Here is a 26547-nt window from a genome sequence, read left to right on the forward strand (position 1 = left end):
ATTTCTTAGTACAAATATGTATATGCTACTTATGGTCTAAAAATATATAGATATTCTTATAGATCTTCTTAAATGTTTATATTATGGTTAATATATATATTATTTGATGTTTAACATGTATATAGGTCAGTGTATAGTTGACATATGTTATTTGATTATATACTTATAGGTCTCTGTTTTATTTTATTTTATCTACCAGAATGTGTAAATATGATCATAACAATTGTATCTATAAGTGCTTTACAAATCAAATATTGGGGAAAATATAAATAAAAATAAATAAACAAATATTAAAAAACATATTATTTTCCCAAATGTTTTATAACAATACACTTACCTGAGTATTATGTACAGCAACACTTGGAAGTCTGAGTTTCTAACTATTAACGCATATGTGCACATACTAGACGTTATATAATACAATGTTATATCTCTTTATTATTTTCTATATACACGTATACCTTTCTATGTAGTTATGTATCTAAATATTTATTACTCTACTCCTAATGTAGGAAAAAAAACCTTCAACTCTCTCCAATTCACTACTGTCTCATCCTATACCTCTCTCAATATATCCTCTGCCTCCACTGTCTGACTCATCCCACACCTCACTGTCCCTAATAACCCTTTCTAGACTCTCTTCCTCTATCGGCTCATCCCAAACCTCATTTTACTACTATGATTTCCCAAATAACGCTTTCTAGTCTCTTCCTTACTCCATAACTCATTTACTTTATCCTATTCAGTCCAATTAACAGACTCGCATGTCCACAGCTCTAAGTAACAACTTATATTTCCATGATCCACCACTAATCCATTTTGGGTTCCGGAGTAGCTCACTACTCGCAGAAAAGCGCTTCAACACCTCATCAGTGGTAGTAAGTGCCATATAGATACAATTTCTGACAAAAAGTTCATGTGTTACAGTGGTCAAGGTGCGTTAAAAAAAGTATGACAACTGTGATCCTAAGTCAAAATGGGACTGGGGTTTGAGAGAGATGTGCTATTTTGTTTTGTGACATCTCTATTATTTACTACTATCACTGCAGATATATGTGTGAGTAAGCAGAGAGCCACAGAACTGACTTCTGGCTGGTTTTAGAATACTGTTCAAGTCTCCCAAGCCATTTGCAGATTAACCAATTACGCATATTTACATTTCTTTCGGGCAGTAGATACCCTGGCAAGAAGGCTTGTTTCTTGTTCAGTTGTCTGTCCCTCCCTCAGCTTCACAGCACAGGAGCCTCTCCCCCCTTCTGCTTTGCAGCAGAGACCTATCAAATGTCAGAATTAATCAACCGGGACAGTTGCCTTTTAACATAAAGTGAGGGAACTGTTTTTGTTAAATTAATAACGTTTAGGCATGTAGTACCTCTCCGATTCTGCCCACTTTGACCTCTGATATGCCACCTTACCCCCACTCTGTGCGAGTGCAGTGCTATATATACCAAAGCATCCATTGGTGTGTTTTCTAATGATGGAGTTTCCAAGGCTGATCGTGCATACTCTTACCATTCAGTATTAGGCACAGCTCATTTACAGCCCTCAAAAACTTCCTGACACAGTCCCTGACTGCTAGAACTGACAGGCACCTTCCGAGTGACTCTATAACATTTAACCACCATGGCCATGTATGATACAAATAGCTCGGAAATCTAGTCAATTGCTATCTGCACAGATCTCTGTAATTATAAAAAGTGTAACTTTAACATTCGTTTTTCACGTTGCACCCTCAAGCTGGACACGTTTGATTAATAGCTGAAGTTTCATTAATAGTGACTTTGACGCTATATGTTACGAAGGCGGGAACCGCAGCATTGCTATTGTGGATCTAATACACTTTGATCTGCAAAACATGTCGCTAAAAGGAAGTCCGTGCACGGATTGTTTGCCCACGCTAAGGTCCCTTTTTAGTAAGTACCTGTTGCATGATCCTCTCTTTTGCTGCGCCAACGTTTGTTGAATGAGGAAACAAAAGATGGTTTTAGTTTCAGCCTTCGATTGGCAAACAACTGCATCAAATTAGCAGCAAATGAGGCCCTTGTCCATTGAGTGGAGCAAGCCTTTGCTGGAGCTGTAAAGTAGTCCAATAAATCCTGGAAATGAAATCTGGGAACACTGGGTGGTAGGAATTGTGTGGATCCTTACAGCATCCAAATGTTTCTGTCACAGAAATATGAGGAAAATGTGTCATTTTTGGCAAACCTTGAGGTCTGTAGTGCATCATGGGTACACAACCATAGTGGGATCCACTCAAGACACACACCCCTGCACTCTGCTGGTTGTCTAGTTTTGAGAAATATTTGGGTTTCTAGGGTTCTCTGGGCCCAGGCCTGAATAGTGCAGCCATTCAGCATGGCAAGTAAGAGGAATTTTGGATTTACCCCCACAAAGATGGTGCATATGTCAAAACTACGCCCAAAAGAATCCAGATTTTCCGAAAACAAATAAAAATATCCCTTGTCTAGTGAGCTTTCTCCCTCCTTAGGTAAGAATTGTGCTAAATCCCCCCCCAAAAAACCTGGGTTCCGAGCCCGTCCTGGGTGTCGGCACAGACCAGTGCCTGGGTGGGTGACACCCACCCTTATTTTTAACCATTTTCCCCTACATTCTTGCTTCTTTCTGCCACCAAGGGCCAAATTGGGGGTAAACTACCCCAATCTGCCCCTCCCCCTTCCCCCATGTGGGCAGAAAATCTTGGCTACATACTGAGGTGGAACCTCAGCCCAATATGTTGGCAGGCCATTGAACCTCTACTTGTATTTGGCCTTTAATGCTCTGTCTATTGAGCTTTACGTCCCTGGGGGTATGGGTAGATTGGGTGTAACATCCCCTATCTGACCCCGAGAGGGACAAAAAGACTCTTGTGCCTGGGCTTTGGCAAGGTAGCACTGGCTCATGCCAAGGGTGGGACACTTCCTCCAATACAGTAAATGTAACTATTTCCTGGTGCTTTAATGGGATTTCTAGCCCCAGGGAAGAGGGGAGCGCAGGCCTATGCCCAGGGTGCCACTACGCAACCCCAAAACAGAGAAGTGAGTAATTCCTTGGTGGCCAGTAGGCTTTCGATTGGGAATAAACACCCCCTGTCTGCCCCTCCTTGGTGCCGGCAAAAAGACTTTTGTCCAGTGAGGGGGTACAGGCCCATGCCCAGGGGGCCTCTCCTTCTCCAAAAACAGTGAAGTGCGCAATTCCCTAGTGCACAGTGGGCCTTCTGCCGAAGGGGTAGCGGGGCAGATTGGCAGTAAACACCACCCCCTATCCACCCCTTCGGTGGGAGACTGATTTTCCTGGGGAAGGAGGGAGCCCAGGACACTACAAAGGCTCTTCCTTTGCATCCCGACTTTCAGTTCATTAAAAAGAAAATGCTTCTGATTTTCAAAACAGAAGAATTTTCTATTCGAGTACAAAGGACGATGTGTTGACGTCCTCCGCACTAGAGAGGTAGGGCGTTAATGGCTCGTTCTCCACACTAAAGAGGTTAATGGTGTGAATTACTTCTTCAAGTGTTAATTCAGTTGAATAATGTATATGAGGACACTTCTCAACTAAGACAGGAAGTTGGGCTGATTCATACTTGATTTTCAATATAAAACAGCAAAATGAGTGTACCAGGTTATCTGGGACACTGGCTTACTCTGATCCCCCCATAAAGTCCTTCGTTTACTACTTCCAGACAGAGTCATTTCCTTATCTTCAATGGGTCCTAGTTATTTTCTGCATTCTTCTCATGTTTCTTCTTTATTAAAAATGTGTAGTCGTCTTTCTTAAGTACAAGCACAGAACCTCCCTTTAGTGTATGGTCTTGGACAACCTGCAACAGGGCTTCCTTGGCAAATCCACGTTTGTTCATCATGCCTAGCAAGCTTGGGAGTGTGTGACTGCTTTGGAGGATGGGGCCACTAAAATCCCTTATTTTCCATTACTTTCCCAAACTGCAGCTGTACTACCTATAGCATTCGGATAAGAAGAAGAGTCATAGGAAGTATTTATTTAAAATGGATCAGGCAAAATGTCATCCAGTTATTAATAAATATTGCACTTTCTTCATGATTCAGCCCATGTTACTTTCATCCTACTAGAGTTATCTTGAAGAGTATCACAAGGCTGTAAAGGTTGCTCAATAAAGCAACACATAGTTGTTTTATTTGCTTTCGACATGAACCTGTACTACCTCGTCTTGCCTTAAATACAGCTGAGCTATTTTAATCCATATATTGTTCAACCTAGACTGCACAGGTCCTTTGTGGAATGTAGTCATAGCGGAGAAAAAGAGATCTCCCATTCAAGCTGTAAACCCATTTTCTATGGAAAACATAATTATGTATTTGCAAATCTTGGTAACATGAGATCTGTTCCTTAAAATAGCTTAAGCTCTCCCTCTTCCCAGTGCTAAATCACTGCCCGCCGCCTCTGGCGCTAATGGGTGTTTTAACCCATTTGTTGCTTCGAACGTTCTGCGCCAGTGCTGAACGTTCGAAGAAACGGGTGCGGCCGCGTCGGCCAACGGACGTGCGCAACACTGGCAAGGTAGTGCTCGCGACGACCATTGGCCGACGGCAGCATTAATGGGGTTAAAGAAGTATGTAGATCCCCACTAACACAATAAGTGATTGATTATCTTTATTGGAGCTACACACCCTTATCTAACAAAGCAACCAGAGGACCGAGAAGGTGGGGACTCCTTATTGACCAGAGAAGGTCTGTTATAAAGATAATAGAGGTTAAGTGAGTCACCTAGTAAATCAGTTGCCTAAAATGACTGAATAGCCTTCAAATCTATGAGAGTAAAAGATCTAATAAAATGATAAGTAAGCCACTATAACAGACCTCCGTTAATCCTAACAAAGTGCTATTTGACCGTTGCTGTACACATTATGGGATATGATTGTTTGTAGTAAATACATTCTTTAAACACAAATATGACCTCCAATCTTTCCACTCACTGGTATTGAGTTTTGATTCTGTGCGAGACACATTCCAAGTGAACATTGGACTTCCTCAAGTCAATCCATTCCTTTTAAATGTAGATGCTGTTCGTGATTTGAAGCTAAAGCAATTGGCTTACTGTAAAGAGGTATGCAGAAGTACATACCCAGATAACATGGAGCCACCCTCACAGCAGGCAGCTGGAGAAAAGGGGGCGGCTCCCTTGGTTGGTAACTTTTACAAAAAAACAAGAGCGACCAACATGTCCTTGCGAACTGGGTATTGCAAAAACAGTGTTCACAAAGAACTCTTTTCCTCAAAAAATTCAGATTTCTGCAAGAATTAATACATCTTGCGTGATTTAAACAAACACAGAGGCAATGTGTAATTGTAGTGAAAGACATCCACAGGATAATGTTGTAGATAGATATATTTATTGTAAGAATTACAATAGTAACAGGTGAGAGCCAGGGAAGCGATGTCTTCCTCTCAACTGCCCAGTATCCACTATCTGTCCCACATGGAACCTCAAACACTACACACTCTATATTCTACTCACGAGCTATTAAAGAAACATACAACATAACAGTAATGGAACCCAAAATCAATTAGGCTTCTTGATATCACAACAAAGAATACATAGAAAAAGATATATAAGCCCACAGAACAGGGGCGGTTGCTTGTCTCACTTCAGCCAAAGTAAGTATATTTCATTCAATGTAATATTGTTTCATGTAGAAAAAGAAATTAAGAGTTATGTATTTACAATATGTATTATTCGACATTTCAGAGTGATCCTGTGACCCCCAGTGTAGCGACCCTAACCAACCAGTGCAATATATATAGTGCTCATAAGAAACATAAAACAATGGTTATTGGTATTTGAGAGAGGAGCCCTATCAAAAATGTGATAAAGTCGGTTCTTCTTGGTCAACTTAATAGTCTGCTGGGGCTCCCTCTTTAAAGTAGTCAGCGACGTTTCGACCCTCTCGGGGTACGGGGTCTCTTCAGGACTGGAATTCTGGGGACTGAGGTAGTATAGGTTTTAGTAACAATAAAGGACCTAAAATCTGTGGGCTTAGGAATGACTGGCAGAATGCTTACCGAGCAACACAATGGAGGGCCCTGACACAGTGCCCCGGCACCTCTTTTATGTTGCTTGGTAAGAAGGAGGAGGGGAAAGGGGAAGAGGAGTCACTTACTATAAAAGCCTGGAGAATTAGCTAGGTGATGATGCAAAGTGGGAGCCATGCCCATCCTTACCTGGAAACCTCTATGTTTCAGGCAAGTATGGTGATTGAAGGGGGAGGAGGGAGCCTGTAGAATCGGAGCAGCACTGAGCCTTACCTGGGAAACTTCTATTTCAGGTGAAGGAATTCCCTTCCCACTTTGATAGACATAGAGTACACGAGTAACACCTGGGGTACTTGACCTGCCGGAAGAAGGAGCAGAGATTGAATGGTGAATATGAACCCTTGAAGAATGGTGATATGACCATTAAATACGGGAGTATCCTTTGAGAAAAGAGCACAATACATGGACTTTGATAGTGGATACCTTTATAAATGCTTGGGTATACCAAGAAGAGATTTGGATAAATACTTACTTGACATATTGAATAAAATCATATTCAATTGGAAAAGAGACGTTGTGTACTGGGCGGTTCATCCCTTCATTAAGGTTGGGTGGAGCCTCCCTGTTTTTAATGTTTGGCCCATATTTAGGCGGTTGTATTGCCCTGCAGTTTCTCTACAACACCTACACTTAAGAGGATGGGGGACGAAGGCACTTTCATGAATACATTTTTATATCCCCATGCTGATGATGCTGAGGGAATTATGCCTGGATTACCCTGAAAGGCCTGACACGACCCAGGGAATCCTTCACTCACTAATGGCCTACTCCCTATTGGAATAGCCGTTGATGTCTGGGAACCTGATTGGAATCAGCATTTAATACCCTTCTACTAACTCTTGGGTTAAACTCCATTCTGATCATGTCCCCTTTCCAGTGATTTAGAAAGCCTTCGTGGTTCATAGAATTCGGATCTGCAGAATGTTCCATTGGACAATGCTCTTACAATTGCACAAAATATGTCAGACTGGATTTTCCGTACTCGTAATTGTAAGGAGAGGGAACTGGCCATCCCTGCCAGCTGCCTATGCAGATCTTGTGAACACCGACCCTAACAACTTTGTGGGTATTCACAAACACGTTGCGCCATTTCTGCACTCTTTGCACCTCTAAACTAAAACCAAGTTCAACAAGCATATGCAATGCAATAGGACTTGCATTTACGCGAGACCTAATGCATCAAGGACAACGGGAGGGAGGGTTGGTTGGATTGGGCACGGACAACGGGAGGGTGGGGAAAGAAGGCATGGATGACAGGAGTGCTGGCGGAGAGGAGGGGGAGACAAAGTAGTTTTCACAGTCCACTTACCGTGTAATACTTGCAGTAAAGGGGCCAGTAGCCATGGGAGGTGACAAATGACGACATGGCTGTCATAAGGAGGGACTAACAAGCCTCATAATGAATCATAAGGCAGCATTTACGAAGGACAAAGACTAAAGCCAATAAAAAAATGGGTGGGCAGTGTGCAGGGCTTCCCTCACATACTGAACTACCCCAGATCTTACCTAGAGCTGCGCTTGCGCGCTGACTTTAGGCTCGACCTAAAAAGGTGTAAGTGGTGCAATCAAAGTAGAAAAGTGACACAAACACCCCTCCTTTTCTCTCGGGGATTTCTTCTCACAGAAATGTCTTCTTTTCTACCTCTGTAAGAGTGTGATATTTCTTGAACGCTTACAGTTTCATGGACCTTTCCCGTATATTTGTGATGATCTTGTTGGTTACTGGAGAGGTGGGTGCAGAAGAAGAGGAGCTGCTGCTAACACAGCTCTGTAGATGCTTAGTGTCAGACTGCCCAATTTAAGACGTGTCCAAACTAGAGCAAGTTGTCGCCTGCTGGCTGACGTCACTGTTCGCTTCAGATTCAAGGCGGCAAAACAAGATTGTCACAGTGGCACTTTTTACCTTCTAATCCTGCACTCGCTGTGGGAAATGCATTTCAACCTTACCACTCCGTGTCACAGATATATAGTAGAGTATTAAATAATTAGATGTTTTGAGCTTGTTGATCTTTATGTAAATGTGAATTCTCCATCCACCTGCCAGATTGGCTGGTTCAGTCCATTCTTCCTCCTTGTGTGCTGACTTCCTATGGGGTAACTTTGACTCGTGATGTATTTGCAGGTGCAGAACTGGTTTGTGTAAAAAAAAATTGTGCAAGTCATAGGATGTGTTTGTTTGGACGTTATATTTACTGTGTAATTTTCTGTGTGCCCGTTTTTTTGTATATATTTTTTTGCATACGTTATTACCCGATGAACAAGGCCGTAGCTACATTAAAGACGAAAGTATTCCGCTGCCTTTTGGCGCCACCATGTGGAGGTTCCAGAAGACAACAAATGACCTAAAAATAGCCTTGTCGGTAGGTAAGCGGGAGTGTCCCAACAACAAATGTGTATTTTGTTTGGGGCTCAAAAAGTCCTTTCCTCGAAGCAATCGATAACTCTCTGTTATAGTGGTTACTTTGTCAGGTCAGTAAGCACCAGAGATTGAACCGGAAGTAAAACAGGCTGAATTGATTTTGCGTCCGTTCTTAACGCAAGATCATGGAGCTAAATGACCCCGACGCTGATTCCGGATCTTGTTATCAAGCTGACATAATCACAGAATAAAATAAACAAGCCACTAAGTGCGAGTTGAAGGTTCTTCTTTAAATACTGTGGTTAACTAAACAATATTGCCAGACAGATGGGAGGCGTTCGGCAGCCTGATGTTTTTAGGTCTAATTATATTATCACCAGGCCTGCATGGCTCTGCTGAAGAGGTGTATCTAGAGGCCAATTTATAATCATTTAGCCAACACCTGTTTAGGAGAAATTGACAGTCAAAGGGCACATTTAAAAAAAATCGCATATGTTCTCGTATTTATTGCTGCAATGTGAATGGGCTCCAGCTGTAAACAAACTTGGGAGACCAACACAAAGCAGGAATTAAAAGCAGCTCATCTGTTCTCTAACGAGCTAATTTATTTTCCTCTCATAAGGTGTAGCTTATCGTTTTTTTTGGGCTTCTTAATGACAATGAATGGTGGTATTTTGCTTGTTTAGATTAAGGTAAATGTTTTGAGACCCAAAAAAATGGTAGAGCTGAAATTTAAAAAACACACTGTATTGAACTTTTTTAAGGATGTCCTGACCATCTCCATTGCACATTTTTTGTATCTTTATTTTGTATTTGCAACTGCGGCCTTTAAATGCGAAGATTATTGCATTCCAATTCTGCAGACATGTTTCAGGAATAGCTAGTACAGCCCAGTACATATAGCCCAATTTTACGAGGGTATCAGCAATTTCATTCTTGGGGGCAACCAGGTGTTTGTGTCCGAATCAAATTGTATGAAAACTGCAAAAACCTGCAAAACCTGCATGTGGACCAGCAATTTTTCCCAGAAAAAATGAATCCCCGTGGAGGAATGAAATGTGGTAAAACTGCTCCTGCATGTTATTGTTATCCCTAATTACCGCATGCCACACTTGGAATTGAGAGACAAATATATATATATAAATATATATATGGTATGTTTTTTCGGGAGGGAAGTATTACTTTTGATACTCGTACGGGACACGGAATGAGCCCCAAGTGGATACCTTGAAAAACTTTCATGTTATGTATATACGTTGTTTTCACTTGTCACATTCAGTCACAAATCACGACGTACACCCCCTGTTTATTCAGAGTTTATGTTTTATGTATATTGGACAGCATACCTAATGCTTTGCATAATTAAGATTTGCGAGAGAATTGAATACTAAAGAATCTCTTTCTATACACTGGGATCAGTGCTTTATTTATTTATTTATTTATTTGTGTGAATCGGTGTATATCCTGCAGGGAATATACCACAAATACTGTATATTAGATACCATGTTCAATTGAAATGCTCTTCCCGACAGAACCGTTATTGTTTGTTTAATTACCCGCCTGGGTTCTGAGGGTTACAGGGTTACCCCATACATTTAATCTTTCTTTTGACAGCTTTTTTAAGGATTTTTTTTCTCTGACTTAAAATGGTGTTCCAGCACTTTCCTTATTGCTTTTACGTAGGATTCTGGTGTTTCCCGAAAAATGCTCACCTTGTGGAGGATAACATGTCAAGCAAGGATGGCCACGATGCCTGTAGTTTGTATTCCTGATTATGATGATGATAAGAGCCTTGTATAGCGCAACTTAGCCCGTAGGCGTCAAGCCGCTATCACCCAATCAAGTACAGGGGAGACTGTCAGAAAACATAATTTAGAAGGCTAAGGGGCAGATAAGGTGTAGGAAGGTGGATATCTGACTATGGTTACCCCCAAACTTTTTGCCTAGTGTTTAGCTGGTTTTTGACTTAGTTGGCCTGGGATCCTGCTATTCAGGGCCCCAGGCTAATTGCTCTCTCCTTAAAATGGACTCCATGTACCTTAGGTACATTACCAATTGGAACTGGTTCACCTTATTGGCCCCTGTAACAGTGTACCCTAGGTACCCAGGGCATGGGTGGTTCCAAGGCCTACCAGGGGCTGCAGCTTGTATTGTGCCACCCCTGGCCTGGCCTCCATATTTGACACAACTGGCTGATCACTCAGCTGGGGTAAGTCGGTGTAACCACCCCTTACTTAGGTGTAGTATGCCTATACCTAACCTAAAATGGACACATATGTCCCTATCAGCCACTCCTATGGAAGACCTCATCAATCCTGGAGGCAGAGTGCTTGGGAATATGTGAGATAGTGCTCTGGCATGAGCTGAGCCTGTCTGCAGCTTTCGGAACCATGTCCTTTAGCTGTTTCATGATACTGCCATACCATATACTCTTAAGTGCATTATGAACCTCGCGGTTAAATGCTATCTTTGGTTTGGCTTTATCAAAACATGTCGAGTAAGGTGTCATACGAATTGGAATACTACCCCCTCGCCAGTTCTGGCGACGGGGGTAGCTTTCCACCCTTCTAGAGGGACACGACATGTACCTAACCTGAACCCCGGTTAAAGTTAAACAGAGCTTCAGCATCACAAAATGGATGCTGCAACCACAGGCACAAGTCTGACCTCCTGCTGCTGGGAGTCCTTCCAGCGAGGGCAGCTTGGACAAAGGGTTTCCTGCCTTGGGAGGTGCTAGCACCACCCCAGACAGGATTTTGTGTATTGGGTAGGACAGGGCTGAATAGAATCAGACATGCCTGGGGCACACAAGGTGTCCCTGTGCATAGGCCAGTTCAAACCGGTGCTGGGGCTTTCCAGCCCCAGTCCTGGCGCGAAACTGGACAAAGGAGAGGGGGTGTAACCACCCCCCTTCCTGGTCCCACCCAGAGGAGGGACCTAGTAGGTGATCCGGCCCCCCAGATTTGAATAAGAGTGGGAGCTGTGTCCTGAGACTTCAGATCATCCTGAATCAACTTGAAACTAAGAAGACGACTGGACTTCGACATTCTGCTGCACAGAAGACTGAAGAGCATCTCCCTTGTGGCCTAGGAGTGGCCACCCTGTGAACACAGGCACCATCCAGCAACTCGACGTCTGCTTTGCCGCCGCCTCCCGCCGGAGCCCGAGCCCAGAGCCTGACAAGACCCAGACTCCCAGACTTCTCACAGCCCGATCCACAGTCCCTGCAAAGAAGGGACCCGTGGAGGCACCGAGAGACGTGGGACCGGACCTCTTGAAAGACCCCCGAGAAGCTGACTGCGCAGTATCCGAGGCACCCTCGACACTGTGCTTTGGGGTTTGAGAAGCCCCAACCTCGAGCAGCCCTTGCACCGAAGATCAGCCCCCCAGCATCTCCACGATCTGCGTGGGGCCCTTTTGCACTGTGCCACTCGACGCGCCATCCCGGCCACTTGCCACGTGGCTAGCGGCCATCTTGGCGACGAAAACGACAAACTACACCGCTGGTCTGGTTGCTCCAGACTGGCCCTTGCTCCTCTGAAAAGGAGCACCCGCTCTGACCTTGCTGGTCCGAGTGAGAAGCTTGAATCACTTCCTGCGTGGCTTGCTTTAGCCAAGGCCTGTTTGCTCCAATCAAGTTGCCGACACCGCCATCAGCGAGAGCCTACGTGGGACAGCTCGTGACCGACTCCTAGACGTCCTTGACCTCTTCGTGTCCACGTGGCTGCAGAGACAATTTTCACGACATCACCTGTTTGCACCCGACATCGCCTGGTTCCTTCCTGGTTCCACGGTAGTCACTGGCTAGTGACTTTGAACATTGTCCCCTCTGCTTTCAGGTCTTCACCTCTTCAGATCCACCCTTGGATCCACCGGAACTCTTCACATCGAGCCGCCTGCAGCATCTTCAGCTCCAAGCACCATCGACCTGCATGACGGAACCCAACACTACTTCGACCCTGTGCACCCGCTTCCTGTGGGTGAGGTAACTCAGCAACGCCGGTGTTCCCACACTGGTATACACCTCTAGTGTCTGTGTCTAAAGTTTCATCCTTCTAGGTCACTCGGAAGGTTCCTTAATAACTAACTTTGTAACTTTTACGCACCATTGACATTGCATTGGTAATGCGACACTTTCCGCACTGCACCCGGGTCCCGCGGGCCTTTCCCGACTTCTTCACTGCTAGTCCCGAACAGCTCCAGCGATTCCCCAGGCCCTAGGCCTCTTCACTTTCCCCATAGTGGTTCTTATACCACTATTTTAGTATATGGTTTAGGTGGCCCCTAGGGCTCATCCATAATTGTGCAACTTTTGTATATTTAAACTGTGTTTTGTTTTAACGCATTTGCTTCTGTGCTCATAAAGAGTATAGGGGATATTTGTAGAAATAAATCTATATATATTTTCAATATATATCTGTGTGGTGTCCTTTCATTTGGTATTCAAGGGATTGTGTATGGTAAAACAGCTTGCTTCACATGCCTTTACAGAGTTTAGCCTAAGACTGCTTAGTCCATGCTACCCCTAGGATAGCTTGTCTATAAGGTTGACTTTACAACCTGCACCAAGGGGGTTGCTTGGCATGGTACAAGGTGATCACTAGAACTAGTGAGCATCATATACCAGGCCAACTTCTCACATAAGGGTTTCCTCCTCAGAGCAAAGGAAGTGGAGATTTGACGTAGGGCATCATCTGCAGCGTCCACTTCTGCCTCCGTGCGCAGAGGTCCCCATTCTACCCTCTCTTCTTCCTATGAGGTAAGTGGACCGCAACATGTCGTCACTGGCACTCCCAATCTTGATTAACCTCGAGGCACTCGATGTCAAGAAACAGTAGTTTGATGCTGAAGTTTAAGACATTGTGACATACCCACACATCGATGTTAATGGGTTCAGAGATTTCTGTGTCGCTATTGAAGCATTTCTCGATGACGGGGAACATTTCGACTTTAAAGGACTCCCCGTCACTCACAGTATTTCCATGTTCTTTAAAACCTGTTTTACCTTTTACCTGAAAGACCTGGAAGTGAATTGTCCCATATTCACCATCATCTCTGTATAGAGTACATAGTCCTCACTATTTCTTTGGATTAAAGACCAGTCCCATCCTCCTGAGCCGTGTTTGCCACAGAGGATTCTTCTAGAACAGCCTTCTCAGCTGTCATCAATGGTCTCAGTTCTACCTCTAAGTGAATCGCTGTCATTCAACCTCATCAGGAAGGTCTGAGGTCCCAAAGTGAACAGCTTTATGAGTCCACAGATGTGCCTTAATCTGGACATTCTCGTAGGGGGCATAGAATAAGGAAAGAACCTGATTACCATAGACGCCATACAGACCTCCTTCCTGAATGTCCCAGTCCGAGAAGAGGGAGATAGTGCAGCGCGTTGCCGCAAGAGTCAAACTTGGGCTGGTCATCTTCTGCTTGGTGTGATTCCTCGCTAGTTTCTGTAGGAGGTACCCGGGAGAGGGGACATATGGGCATGGCTGATGATTAGACTGGACTGAGTGATAATTTCATGTCACACAAGGTAGGGCCAGCAGGCCAGCCTTCTCCAAGCTCCTCTCCCACCCTCTTCAGGCTGCAGAGAATGCTCATTTAGAATGTAAGATAAGTGAAACAAGAGTCTTATCGGTCCTCACCTACACTTATTGTAAGATTGCTTTAAGCAAGTGTGTAAGAAGAGAGAGCTTTAGAAGGTTAAACATGTTGACTATGCAGAGATCGTTCCCGAATGCCTGTTATTCACAAGAACGTGTAATATTCTGGGTGCTAGACACGGGGCTTTTTGGGTCTGGCTTGCCCTTAGTTGGATGCTAGTACATTGTTATCATGGGAAGATATTTGGTCTGATTTGTTCTTGCAAAGTGTGAGTGGAGCAGCTTGAAGTTGTTCTCTCACATTTGCTCATAGTGATACTGGCAGTGTCTAGGCTGCTTCCCGGTTGATTGCCAGCCGTGTGTCTCTGGTAAGTGAGGTTGGCAGCAGTAACTTTGATGATCTGGGGCAGAGCAGCAGCCACCGCATTAAGACAAGCATGAAGGCTAATTGCATCTCTTCCCACGGTAGGTTGTGTGCTGGGTCTAATCTCTCAGCCCTTCAAGGGGACATTGCACAGCAATCCATTTTCACGATTGTCCTGTATTAGTCACTGGCTCAGAGCACTAGATAAAGAAATGTACTCCCATAAATTACTCTTAATGCCCTTCATTAAGCCTGTTAACTGCCCGACATTTACCTGCTTCCTGTTTTCTGATTTTTATTTGTTTCATTGGTGAACGATGACGGAGTTCACCCAGTCACACTGTGCAGACTTTGGGAGAGAAAAGGTTTGACCTTCACCCAGTCTCTTACTCAGGAACACCTACCCGCAAAAATGTGTAACTTAGTATAAACCCAAAAAAGTTTCAGCATCACAAACTACTTAAGAATTATCTTAGTCTTTTCTACATGCAGTAACGGCTGTCTTGTCGATAAATCGATGTCATTTGCCATGAAAACTGTCAAAGAATTGGAAGGCAAGGTTCCTAATTTTGAAAATTCAAAAGAAGAACAGGATGCAAAAATCGCAGTTCTTCTCACATTCAGTTCGTGCAGCAGAACACTATTCCTGCATTCAGGTCCAGCAGCAGAACACTATTCTCACATTCAGGTCCTGCTTCAAAACACTATTCTCACATTCTGGTCCTGCTTCAGAATACTATTCTCACATTCATCTCACATTCACGTCCTGCTTCAGAACACTATTCTCACATTCAGGTCCTGCAGCAGAACACTTCTCACATTCAGGTCTTGCAGCAGAACACTATTTTCACATTCAGGTCCTGCTTCAGAACACTATTTTCACATTCGGGCCCTGCTTCAGAACACTATTCTCATATTCAGGTCCTGCTTCAGAACATTATTTTCACATTCAGGTCCTGCTTCAGAACACTATTCTCACATTCAGGTCCTGCTTGAGAACACTATTCCTGCATTCAGGTCCTGCTTGAGAACACTATTCTCACATTCAGGTCCTGCAGCAGAACACTATTCTCACATTTAGGTCCTGCTTCAGAACACTATTTTCACATTCGGGCCCTGCTTCAGAACACTATTCTCATATTCAGGTCCTGCTTCAGAATACTTTTCTCACATTCAGGTCCTGCTTCAGAATACTATTCTCACATTCATCTCACATTCACGTCCTGCTTCAGAACACTATTCTCACATTCAGGTCCTGCTGCAGAACACTATTCTCACATTTAGGTCCTGTTTCAGAACACTATTCTCACATTCAGGTCCTGCTTCAGAACACTATTCTCACATTCAGGTCCTGCAGCAGAACACTTCTCACATTCAGGTCTTGCAGCAGAACACTATTCTCACATTTGGGTCCTGCTTCAGAACACTATTTTCACATTCGGGTCCTGCAGCAGAACACTATTCTCATATTCAGGTCGTGCTTCAGAACATTATTTTCACATTCAGGTCCTGCTTCAGAACACTATTCTCACATTCAGGTCCTGCTTGAGAACACTATTCCTGCATTCAGGTCCTGCTTGAGAACACTATTCTCACATTCAGGTCCTGTTTCAGAACACTATTCTCACATTCGGGCCCTGCTTCAGAACACTATTCTCATATTCAGGTCCTGCTTCAGAACATTATTTTCACATTCAGGTCCTGCTTCAGAACACTATTCTCACATTCAGGTCCTGCTTGAGAACACTATTCCTGCATTCAGGTCCTGCTTGAGAACACTATTCTCACATTCAGGTCCTGCAGCAGAACACTATTCTCACATTTAGGTCCTGCTTCAGAACACTATTTTCACATTCGGGCCCTGCTTCAGAACACTATTCTCATATTCAGGTCCTGCTTCAGAACATTATTTTCACATTCAGGTCCTGCTTCAGAACACTATTCTCACATTCAGGTCCTGCTTGAGAACACTATTCCTGCATTCAGGTCCTGCTTGAGAACACTATTCTCACATTCAGGTCCTGCAGCAGAACACTATTCTCACATTTAGGTCCTGCTTCAGAACACTATTTTCACATTCGGGCCCTGCTTCAGAACACTATTCTCATATTCAGGTCCTGCTTCAGAATACTTTTCTCACATTCAGGTCCTGCTTCAGAATACTATTCTCACATTCATCTCACATTCACGTCCTGCTTCAGAACACTATTCTCACATTCAGGTCCTGCTGCAGAACACTATTCTCACATTTAGGTCCTGTTTCAGAACACTATTCTCACATTCAGGTCCTGCTTCAGAACACTATTCTCACAGTCAGGTCCTGCAGCAGAACACTTCTCACATTCAGGTCTTGCAGCAGAACACTATTCTCACATTTGGGTCCTGCTTCAGAACACTATTTTCCCATTCGGGTCCTAAAGCAGAACACTATTCTCATATTCAGGTCCTGCTTCAGAACATTATTTTCACATTCAGGTCCTGCTTCAGAACACTATTCTCACATTCAGGTCCTGCTTGAGAACACTATTCTCACATTCAGGTCCTGTTTCAGAACACTATTCTCACATTTGGGTCCTGCTTCAGAACACTATTTTCACATTCGGGCCCTGCTTCAGAACACTATTCTCATATTCAGGTCCTGCTTCAGAATACTTTTCTCACATTCAGGTCCTGCTTCAGAATACTATTCTCACATTCATCTCACATTCACGTCCTGCTTCAGAACACTATTCTCACATTCAGGTCCTGCTGCAGAACACTATTCTCACATTTAGGTCCTGTTTCAGAACACTATTCTCACATTCAGGTCCTGCTTCAGAACACTATTCTCACATTCAGGTCCTGCAGCAGAACACTATTCCTGCATTCAGGTCCTGCTTGAGAACACTATTCTCACATTCAGGTCCTGCAGCAGAACACTATTCCTGCATTCAGGTCCTGCTTGAGAACACTATTCTCACATTCAGGTCCTGCTTCAAAACACTATTCTCACATTCAGGTCCTGCTTCAGAATACTATTCTCACATTCAGGTCCTGCTTCAGAACACTATTCTCACATTCATCTCACATTCACGTCCTGCTTCAGAACACTAATCTCACATTCAGGTCCTGCAGCAGAACACTGTTCTCACATTCAGGTCTTGCAGCAGAACACTATTCTCACATTCAGGTCCTGTTTCAGAACACTATTCTCACATTTGGGTCCTGCTTCAGAACACTATTCTCACATTCGGGTCCTGCTTCAGAACACTATTCTCATATTCAGGTCCTGCTTCAGAACATTATTTTCACATTCAGGTCCTGCTTCAGAACACTACTCCTGCATTCAGGTCCTGCTTCAGAACACTGTTCTCACATTCAGGTCCTGCTTCAGAACATTATTTTCACATTCGGGCCCTGCTTCAGAACACTATTCTTACATTCAGGTCCTGCTTCAGAACATTATTTTCACATTCGGGCCCTGCTTCAGAACACCATTCTCATATTCAGGTCCTGCTTCAGAACATTATTTTCACATTCAGGTACTGCTTCAGAACACTATTCTCACATTCAGGTCCTGCTTGAGAACACTATTCCTGCATTCAGGTCCTGCTTCAGAACACTATTCTCACATTTAGGTCCTGTAGTAGAACACTGTTCTCACATTCAGGTCCAGCTGCAGAACTCTATTCTCACATTCAGGTCCTGCAGCAGAACACTCTTCTCACATTCAGGTCCTGCTGCAGAACACTATTCTCACATGCAGGTCCAGCAACAGAACACTATTCTCACATGCAGGTCCTGCAGCAGAACACTGTTCTCACATTCAGGCCCTGCTTCAGAACACTATTCTCATATTCAGGTCCTGCTTCAGAACACTATTCTCACATTCAGGTCCTGCTTCAGAACATTATTTTCACATTCAGGTACTGCTTCAGAACATTATTTTCACATTCGGGCCCTGCTTCAGAACACTATTCTCACATTCAGGTCCTGCTTCAGAACATTATTTTCACATTCAGGTCCTGCTTCAGAACATTATTTTCACATTCGGGCCCTGCTTCAGAACACCATTCTCATATTCAGGTCCTGCTTCAGAACATTATTTTCACATTCAGGTACTGCTTCAGAACACTATTCTCACATTCAGGTCCTGCTTGAGAACACTATTCCTGCATTCAGGTACTGCTTCAGAACACTATTCTCACATTCAGGTCCTGCTTGAGAACACTATTCCTGCATTCAGGTCCTGGTTCAGAACACTTTTCTCACATTCAGGTCCAGCAGCAGAACACTATTCTCACATTCAGGTCCTGCAGCAGAACACTATTCTCACATTCAGGTCCTGCTGCAGAACTCTATTCTCACATTCAGGTCCTGCTTCAGAATACTATTCTCACATTCAGGTCCTGCGGCAGAACACTATTCTCACATTCAGGTCCAACAGCAGATCACTATTCTCACATTCAGGTCCTGCGGCAGAACACTATTCTCACATTCAGGTCCTGCAGCAGAACACTATACTCACATTCAGGTCCTGCTTCTGAACACTATTCTCACATTCAGGTCCTGCGGCAGAACACTATTCTCACATTCAGGTCCTGCTTCAGAACATTATTTTCACATTCAGGTCCTGCTTCAGAACATTATTTTCACATTCGGGCCCTGCTTCAGAACACCATTCTCATATTCAGGTCCTGCTTCAGAACACTATTCTCAGATTCAGGTCCTGCTTGAGAACACTATTCCTGCATTCAGGTCCTGCTTCAGAACACTATTCTCACATTCAGGTCCTGGTTCAGAACACTTTTCTCACATTCAGGTCCAGCAGCAGAACACTATTCTCACATTCAGGTCCTGCAGCAGAACACTATTCTCACATTCAGGTCCTGCTGCAGAACTCTATTCTCACATTCAGGTCCTGCTTCAGAATACTATTCTCACATTCAGGTCCTGCGGCAGAACACTATTCTCACATTCAGGTCCAACAGCAGAACACTATTCTCACATTCAGGTCCTGCGGCAGAACACTATTCTCACATTCAGGTCCTGCAGCAGAACACTATACTCACATTCAGGTCCTGCTTCTGAACACTATTCTCACATTCAGGTCCTGCGGCAGAACACTATTCTCACATTCAGGTCCTGCAGCAGAACACTATACTCACATTCGGGCCCTGCTTCTGAACACTATTCTCACATTCAGGTCCTGCAGCAGAACACTATACTCACATTCAGGTCCTGCTTCTGAACACTATTCTCACATTCAGGTCCAGCAGCAGAACACTATTCCTGCATTCAGGTCCTGCAGCAGAACACTATTCTCACATTCAGGTCCTGCTTCAGAACACTATTCTCACATTCGGGTCCTGCAGCAGAACACTATTCTCACATTCAGGTCCTGCTTCAGAACACTATTCTCACATTCGGGTCCTGCAGCAGAACACTGTTCTCACATTCAGGTCCTGCTTCAGAACACTATTCTCACATTCGGGTCCTGCAGCAGAACACTATTCTCACATTCAGGTCCTGCTTCAGAACACTATTCTCACATTCGGGTCCTGCAGCAGAACACTATTTTCACATTCAGGTCCTGCTTCAGAACACTATTCTCACATTCGGGTCCTGCAGCAGAACACTATTTTCACATTCAGGTCCAGCAGCAGAACTCTATTCTCACATTCAGGTCCTGCTTCAGAATACTATTCTCACATTCAGGTCCTGCTGCAGAACACTATTCTCACATTCAGGTCCAACAGCAGAACACTATTCTCACATTCAGGTCCTGCGGCAGAACACTATTCTCACATTCAGGTCCTGCAGCAGAACACTATACTCACATTCAGGTCCTGCTTCTGAACACTATTCTCACATTCAGGTCCTGCGGCAGAACACTATTCTCACATTCAGGTCCTGCAGCAGAACACTATACTCACATTCGGGCCCTGCTTCTGAACACTATTCTCACATTCAGGTCCTGCAGCAGAACACTATACTCACATTCAGGTCCTGCTTCTGAACACTATTCTCACATTCAGGTCCAGCAGCAGAACACTATTCCTGCATTCAGGTCCTGCAGCAGAACACTATTCTCACATTCAGGTCCTGCTTCAGAACACTATTCTCACATTCGGGTCCTGCAGCAGAAGACTATTCTCACATTCAGGTCCTGCTTCAGAACACTATTCTCACATTCGGGTCCTGCAGCAGAACACTATTCTCACATTCAGGTCCTGCTTCAGAACACTATTCTCACATTCGGGTCCTGCAGCAGAACACTATTTTCACATTCAGGTCAACAGCAGAACACTATTCTCACATTCAGGTCCTGCTTCTGAACAATATTCTCACATTCAGGACCTGCAGCAGAACACTATACTCACATTCAGGTCCTGCTTCAGAACACTATTCCTGCATTCAGGTCCTGCTTCTGAACACTATTCTTACATTCAGGTCCAGCAGCAGAACACTATTCTCACATTCAGGTCCTGCTTCAGAATACTATTTTCACATTCAAGTCCTGCTTGAGGGAACTATTCCTGCATTCGGAACACTATTCTCACATCCAGGTCCTGCTTCAGAACACTATTTTCACATTCAAGTCCTGCTTGAGAGCACTATTCCTACAGCAGAACACTATTCTCACATTCAGGTCCTGCTTCAGAACACTATTCTCACATTCGGGTCCTGCAGCAGAACACTATTTTCACATTCAGGTCAACAGCAGAACACTATTCTCACATTCAGGTCCTGCTTCTGAACAATATTCTCACATTCAGGACCTGCAGCAGAACACTATACTCACATTCAGGTCCTGCTTCAGAACACTATTCCTGCATTCAGGTCCTGCTTCTGAACACTATTCTTACATTCAGGTCCAGCAGCAGAACACTATTCTCACATTCAGGTCCTGCTTCAGAATACTATTTTCACATTCAAGTCCTGCTTGAGGGAACTATTCCTGCATTCGGAACACTATTCTCACATCCAGGTCCTGCTTCAGAACACTATTTTCACATTCAAGTCCTGCTTGAGAGCACTATTCCTGCATTCAGAACACTATTCTCACATCCAGGTCCTGCAGCAGAACGAGAAGAGTTGAGAATTTCACCTGATGCTGTAAATTCACATTCTGAGTGTGCCATCCCCATTTCTCTTCTTGCTGACTCTCCTGGTAAGCACTGTAATTCCCAATGGACAGGTCTGTGGTTAGGCCTTGATTGTGCTCTCATTGTTATCACTTCCAGGGCCTCTATGAACACCAAGGCAAACTCCTCTTTGTTGCAGAGACCCACAGGTTAAAGCTCCTTGTAGGTATCTTAAACTTGATCCAATCCTCAGGGAGATTGGTGGTAGAATCCCAGTTGTTGCTCTTCGCTGTCCACCAGCGGGCATGCAAAATCTGCTTTTGAAGTAAGCACGAATATGAAATAGTGGTTCCGGATGTCCACTATTTATTTTTAGACTTTTGAGCACTGGCAGGAAACCGTTTGCTATTCAGAAGGAATGCCACCTAAGAATTTCAGGTTGCAAAGAACCACAGCAGCTCCTGGCTTCTTTCTTTGGTTTCTTTTCTGGTGGTGGAGGACCTACAGACTGGAAAACTTCAGAGCTAGTTGGTTATCTATATAGTGCAGGCTGAGCCATGCATCTGGAAAATGAATCCGGGGTATCCCAGGAAAGCTTACATATTTTGTTTTATTGTTAATTGATGTTCAGGAGCTGCTGTGCCTTATTTTCTTAAAGGTTTGTCTGTTCAGAGCTTCAAAGCATTTCAGCAAGGTTTGTGTTATGTGAAAAATCATGTAATATTAATTTGATGAGTCGTGCTGTGTTCCACTATTCCTTATTTCATCTGCCGAGGACATTTACATGTATATGCTGATTACAGGATCTGTGGAATGTTTGGTTGCTTTTTTATGAAGTTTTATATGCAACTGGTGCCTATAGCCAAGCTTGAATCCTCACTTTTGTCTTTCTCACTTATATTAAAAAACGTAACATTTTTCGGTCAATATTAGCTTCTTGTGGTTTTTAAAACTCAACTCTATACGTTGTCTTCCCAGTGTGCTTCGCTTTTACTTGTGTCCGGTCCTATCACTTCTTCCTTTGTTTACAAATGTCAATGTCCCCGATCTATGTAGATGATAACATTTCATAACTGTTTAATTCACTTCGTGGTATCACTGCACTATCATAGGATGTACCATCGCAGAATATTTACACCTTCATGCATATTTACGACTGAGGCCAAAGCTGTAAATGATCAAAAGTGAAAAAAAAATCCGATGTTTTTAAATTCAAGCTACATATTAAAGCCTAATGGCTAGGGAGACGGTGTTTTGGACAGCGCCCATCGTTTGGGGGCTTTCAGACCACTCTCTGTGGTTGCAGAGACCTGTAGCCCGAGAGGCCGTATTAGTCCTTTGTTTTTCCAGGTCATAGCGCCAGTTTGCACAGGTCACTGCCATGTGTAGTCTACTTGGTCACTATAGAGCCACACTTGCCTAATTCAGACTACGGCCATGTGGGCCCCCCTGTGGATTTAGAAGCTGCAGCAGCCCTACTCCTTGCCATTTCTTAAGAAACGATTCTAGGGTTGTGGGCGGGCAAAGTCAAAGATTTGCAAGTTCCCCTGTTGTCTCTTACCAAATCTCTAGGTGGCTGTCCCTCCACTAAGCGTCGCCTACCTTATTGGGAGAAATGTTGTTCCAGTGACGTAGAAAGTGGTCCGACCGACCATATTGCACAAGAGCAAGTATCAAGGGCTGCTGTACTCGCAACCATTGTCGCGACTTGCAAGAGTGTGCTTTTAACACTTTTTACTGTGACTGAGGAAAGGCAGCAACTAAAACACGAAAATGTAAACGCTTCGGAAAATCTGACAAGGCATTGCTGCTGAACATAAAAACGTTATGTGGCTCTTTTTGCTGAATAAAAAGAAAATCTCTTTCATAAAAATAGCAACAACAAAAAAAAACAAATGCAGAGAAAACAACCAATCATAGCACAGGAAACTTTACAGAAAATAATGTACACATGTCAATTGTTTTTTTCCCAGACATAGCAAACAGTTTATGACAGACATTATTGATGTATGTGCTTCTTTAGAAGGAGCTTTCTAGCCGAGGGGTAACATTAGTCCCAAGTGATGCGTCAGTGGGTCAGGCGACAGTGGGCTCTTTGTTAAAGAAAAAAACAAAAAACATTTGAGTGAATGGACGCTTTAAGCATCCATAAACTGACAGCCCACTTATTTATTGTAGCCGGGGGCTCTGTCTCGTGTGCGACGACCCTGTGTCCTCTCTAGGGACCCGTACAGCACCTGCCACTTTTTGTAGACACGCACAATAGCAGAGCTTGAGCAGATTCCTTAGAACAGAAACTCCAGCGCTTTTGGTTGGCGGTTATTCCCATAAAAGCGTCTAACTTATGATTTCAATAAATAGAAAATTGTTTGCTGAAGGCTGTGAGGCAAGGGAAAAAATATATTTTAGGGAGAATTGGCAGCTATCCCAGGTTTGACCTTGGTAATGCAAAGATGGCTGTGGTTAAGTTGTAGATTTGAAATGTTTATTATTGAAGTTGGTCTTTTTTATTTCCCAAATCCATTTGAAAAAAGATGCTCTTGTGTCCGCTGGAATTTTATGAGTTCCTTGTGATTTTAAGGGTTGTAACAGCTTTTTTTCTGTGTCTGCTGTTCTGTATATTCTGAGAGGATTCCCAGAATGTTAGACCTCTGAAGCGTTCTCAATAACTTGCAATTGAGTGACTAATTAAACTGATCTTCTGTTCTAGGTTTTGCTTGTACAGGACACTAGGACCCACGAGACTTTTGTACTGAAAGTAAGTAATGTCCACCCGCTGTTTAATGCTGTTACAGGTTTATGTTGCACACACTTTTCAGGGCCTAGACTTGTACTCAAGGATGTATATGGACTTGGTGCGTTTCAGTGCTCAGGGAGGTCCAAGGTCAATGATGCCGAAAATGTCAGAAAGTTATGGCACATTAATGAGGGTTGCTGCACTGCTTGATTCACGTTTTCTCCTGTTCCACATGTGTCTGACTCCGTGAGATTTACTTTACACGGGATCCATCTGGCTAAGAACAATATTATTTTTACCTTGGTATTGGAACTGTTCCCTAAAGTCCAGTTGCTAGTATTAATGATCTTTGCCGTACTTCAAATGTAATTATTTTATTATATAGATACTTCCCTTTGTCAACTTGTTTTGCTTAAGCTGTGCCCAGGCGGTGTACAAATAACAAACGATCACCAGTCTTCATACCTCCTAATTTGGGGATTTTTCAGACTTCAAAAAACTTTGATTTCTCGAAATAATGTGTGCCATTTAGATGAACCAGAACTGTTCATGGGACGAAGGAGCTGTATCAACTGTGAGATCTTTTCCTCTGAGGGTGTGAGGCTTTGGGAACTAAGCTCTCCCTGCCCTAGAAGGGATCTGATTGACATAGATAGCAAGATCTTTACTCTCTTGGTCAGTCCCAGCAGCCCAAACATGTCGTTGGCGATACTGTGATCTCGGTGGAGTATCTGACAATATGACAAGGAATCTGTTGGGTGACCTATTCAGTGTATTATGGGTTTTTCGAAAGTAGTGGATATCATGGAGATTTCACTAAAAAGGATGAAGGTCCTCACCCATCAAAGTGACATACTTTATTATTGAGCCCCTTATTACCGTGGCAACCAAAAGGCCTTCAACTTGGGCACCAACTGAAGCTCTTTAGGAGGAGAAATATTTTGAAATCCTTCTCCCTATTGGTCACGTAAATGGGACCTACACAAGTTAAAAATGCGCAAAGGATGGCTAAGTAATGAAGATCTTTATTAGCACCTCCCTATCACATCAGAAAAAACAATTGTACAATGCAGGTCCTTAGTGACGAGTCGACATGTTTCTGTCCCCAAGCTGTTGTGACCTTTACTGGTCCACAGCAGTTATCAGGACCTGGCCACAATCCTGACTATCACATATCTTGCTGTCAGTATTAAGTCACTCTTTACATCAGTCATAGAAGTATAGATTGGAATGAGACATACAATATGTAGTTACACCTTGCCTGTGTGGTGCAAACCCTGGTGAAATGACATACGGAGAGAAGGAAAAAAAGATCTGTTTTCATTTGGGGGCCACGTAAATAGAGTCCACTTAGCAATCAACAGGACATTGATTTGATTGCATGGTTAATTGTTGTGAAAGTTTCACACTGGATCACCTCTACACAGAACACACACATGCGTCACCATCAGAAACACTCTCACCGACCACCCAGTGAGAAGACTTTCTATCAAACGTTGTGTGTAATAAGTTGCTCTCCAGAAGTAGTTCAATGTTGATGGAATATTGCTTCGAGGAAAAGGTATAATTTGGTCAGAGGCCTGGAGAATCCTTTCAAATAAGTGAGTGAAAGTATTCACCATAAAAGAAAGGGTTTTCAAATACTCTGGGTATAGGGGTTTAGCTGTAACTGAATTTCACCATTTCCTCCAGCAGTTGTTGATTGACGCCAGTCACAGCCAGGTGGCTCTAATTCGAGCTGCTTCTGTTGGAAACTCATTACACATGACTTTTAATAGACAGTAACTAATTTGGTGGTGGGTCAGTGTGGTTTTAGATGGTGATGCATAACATACATCGTAATCACACAAGCGCAGTCTTGCTTGTCAAGCATTCGATATTCATTAGGGCTTCAATCACATAAACCATCAGTAAATCGTCACAAAAAGAAGGCAAAATAACTTGCAAAACGGTGAATTCTTATGCATGGTACTACCTTGGTGAACAGAAGTTAAATGACCTAACATTGTGTGTGATGTGTGGTCCAGCGAGTGCGCGCCGGTAGCTTTCTTTGTGTATGGTCTGTTTCCTCCTGGGGAATGGGGGGGCTCCTGTCACCGTCCTGTCATGGCGCGTGCACTGCGCGCCGTCGACGCTGCGGCCTGAACGTCGATGTTTAAACCCAGGTTTTACCGGTGTCTTTGTTAAAGAAGCGTTCCCAAGGCGAACAGCGCAAAGTGTCGAACTAAGTCTGAGAGAGATTCTGATAAAGACGCTGACCCGTGTAATTGCCGGTAATGGCCGCTCTGTGCCACCCTCCGCCTCTGGAAGCCCGCCAGTTGCCTGGCGCGCGGCCCCCGGGGACGGAGAGGCGCGCG

At 43.7% G+C, this 26547-nt stretch overlaps 1 protein-coding gene across 2 annotated transcripts in view; it reads left to right on the forward strand.

Annotated features, from left to right (window-relative positions):
- Nucleotides 1-26547, forward strand: part of RPS6KC1 (ribosomal protein S6 kinase C1) — a 479581-nt gene that overhangs the window by 276294 nt on the left and 176740 nt on the right. For both annotated transcript variants that reach the window (XM_078649767.1, XM_078649766.1), the window contains exon 10: nucleotides 24164-24211. In XM_078649767.1, coding sequence (XP_078505893.1) covers nucleotides 24164-24211 — 48 coding nt within the window. The remainder of the gene's footprint in view (nucleotides 1-24163; nucleotides 24212-26547) is intronic.

This window comes from Lissotriton helveticus, chromosome 6 (assembly GCF_964261635.1).
Source record: "Lissotriton helveticus chromosome 6, aLisHel1.1, whole genome shotgun sequence".
Classification (NCBI taxonomy): Eukaryota; Metazoa; Chordata; class Amphibia; order Caudata; family Salamandridae; genus Lissotriton; species Lissotriton helveticus.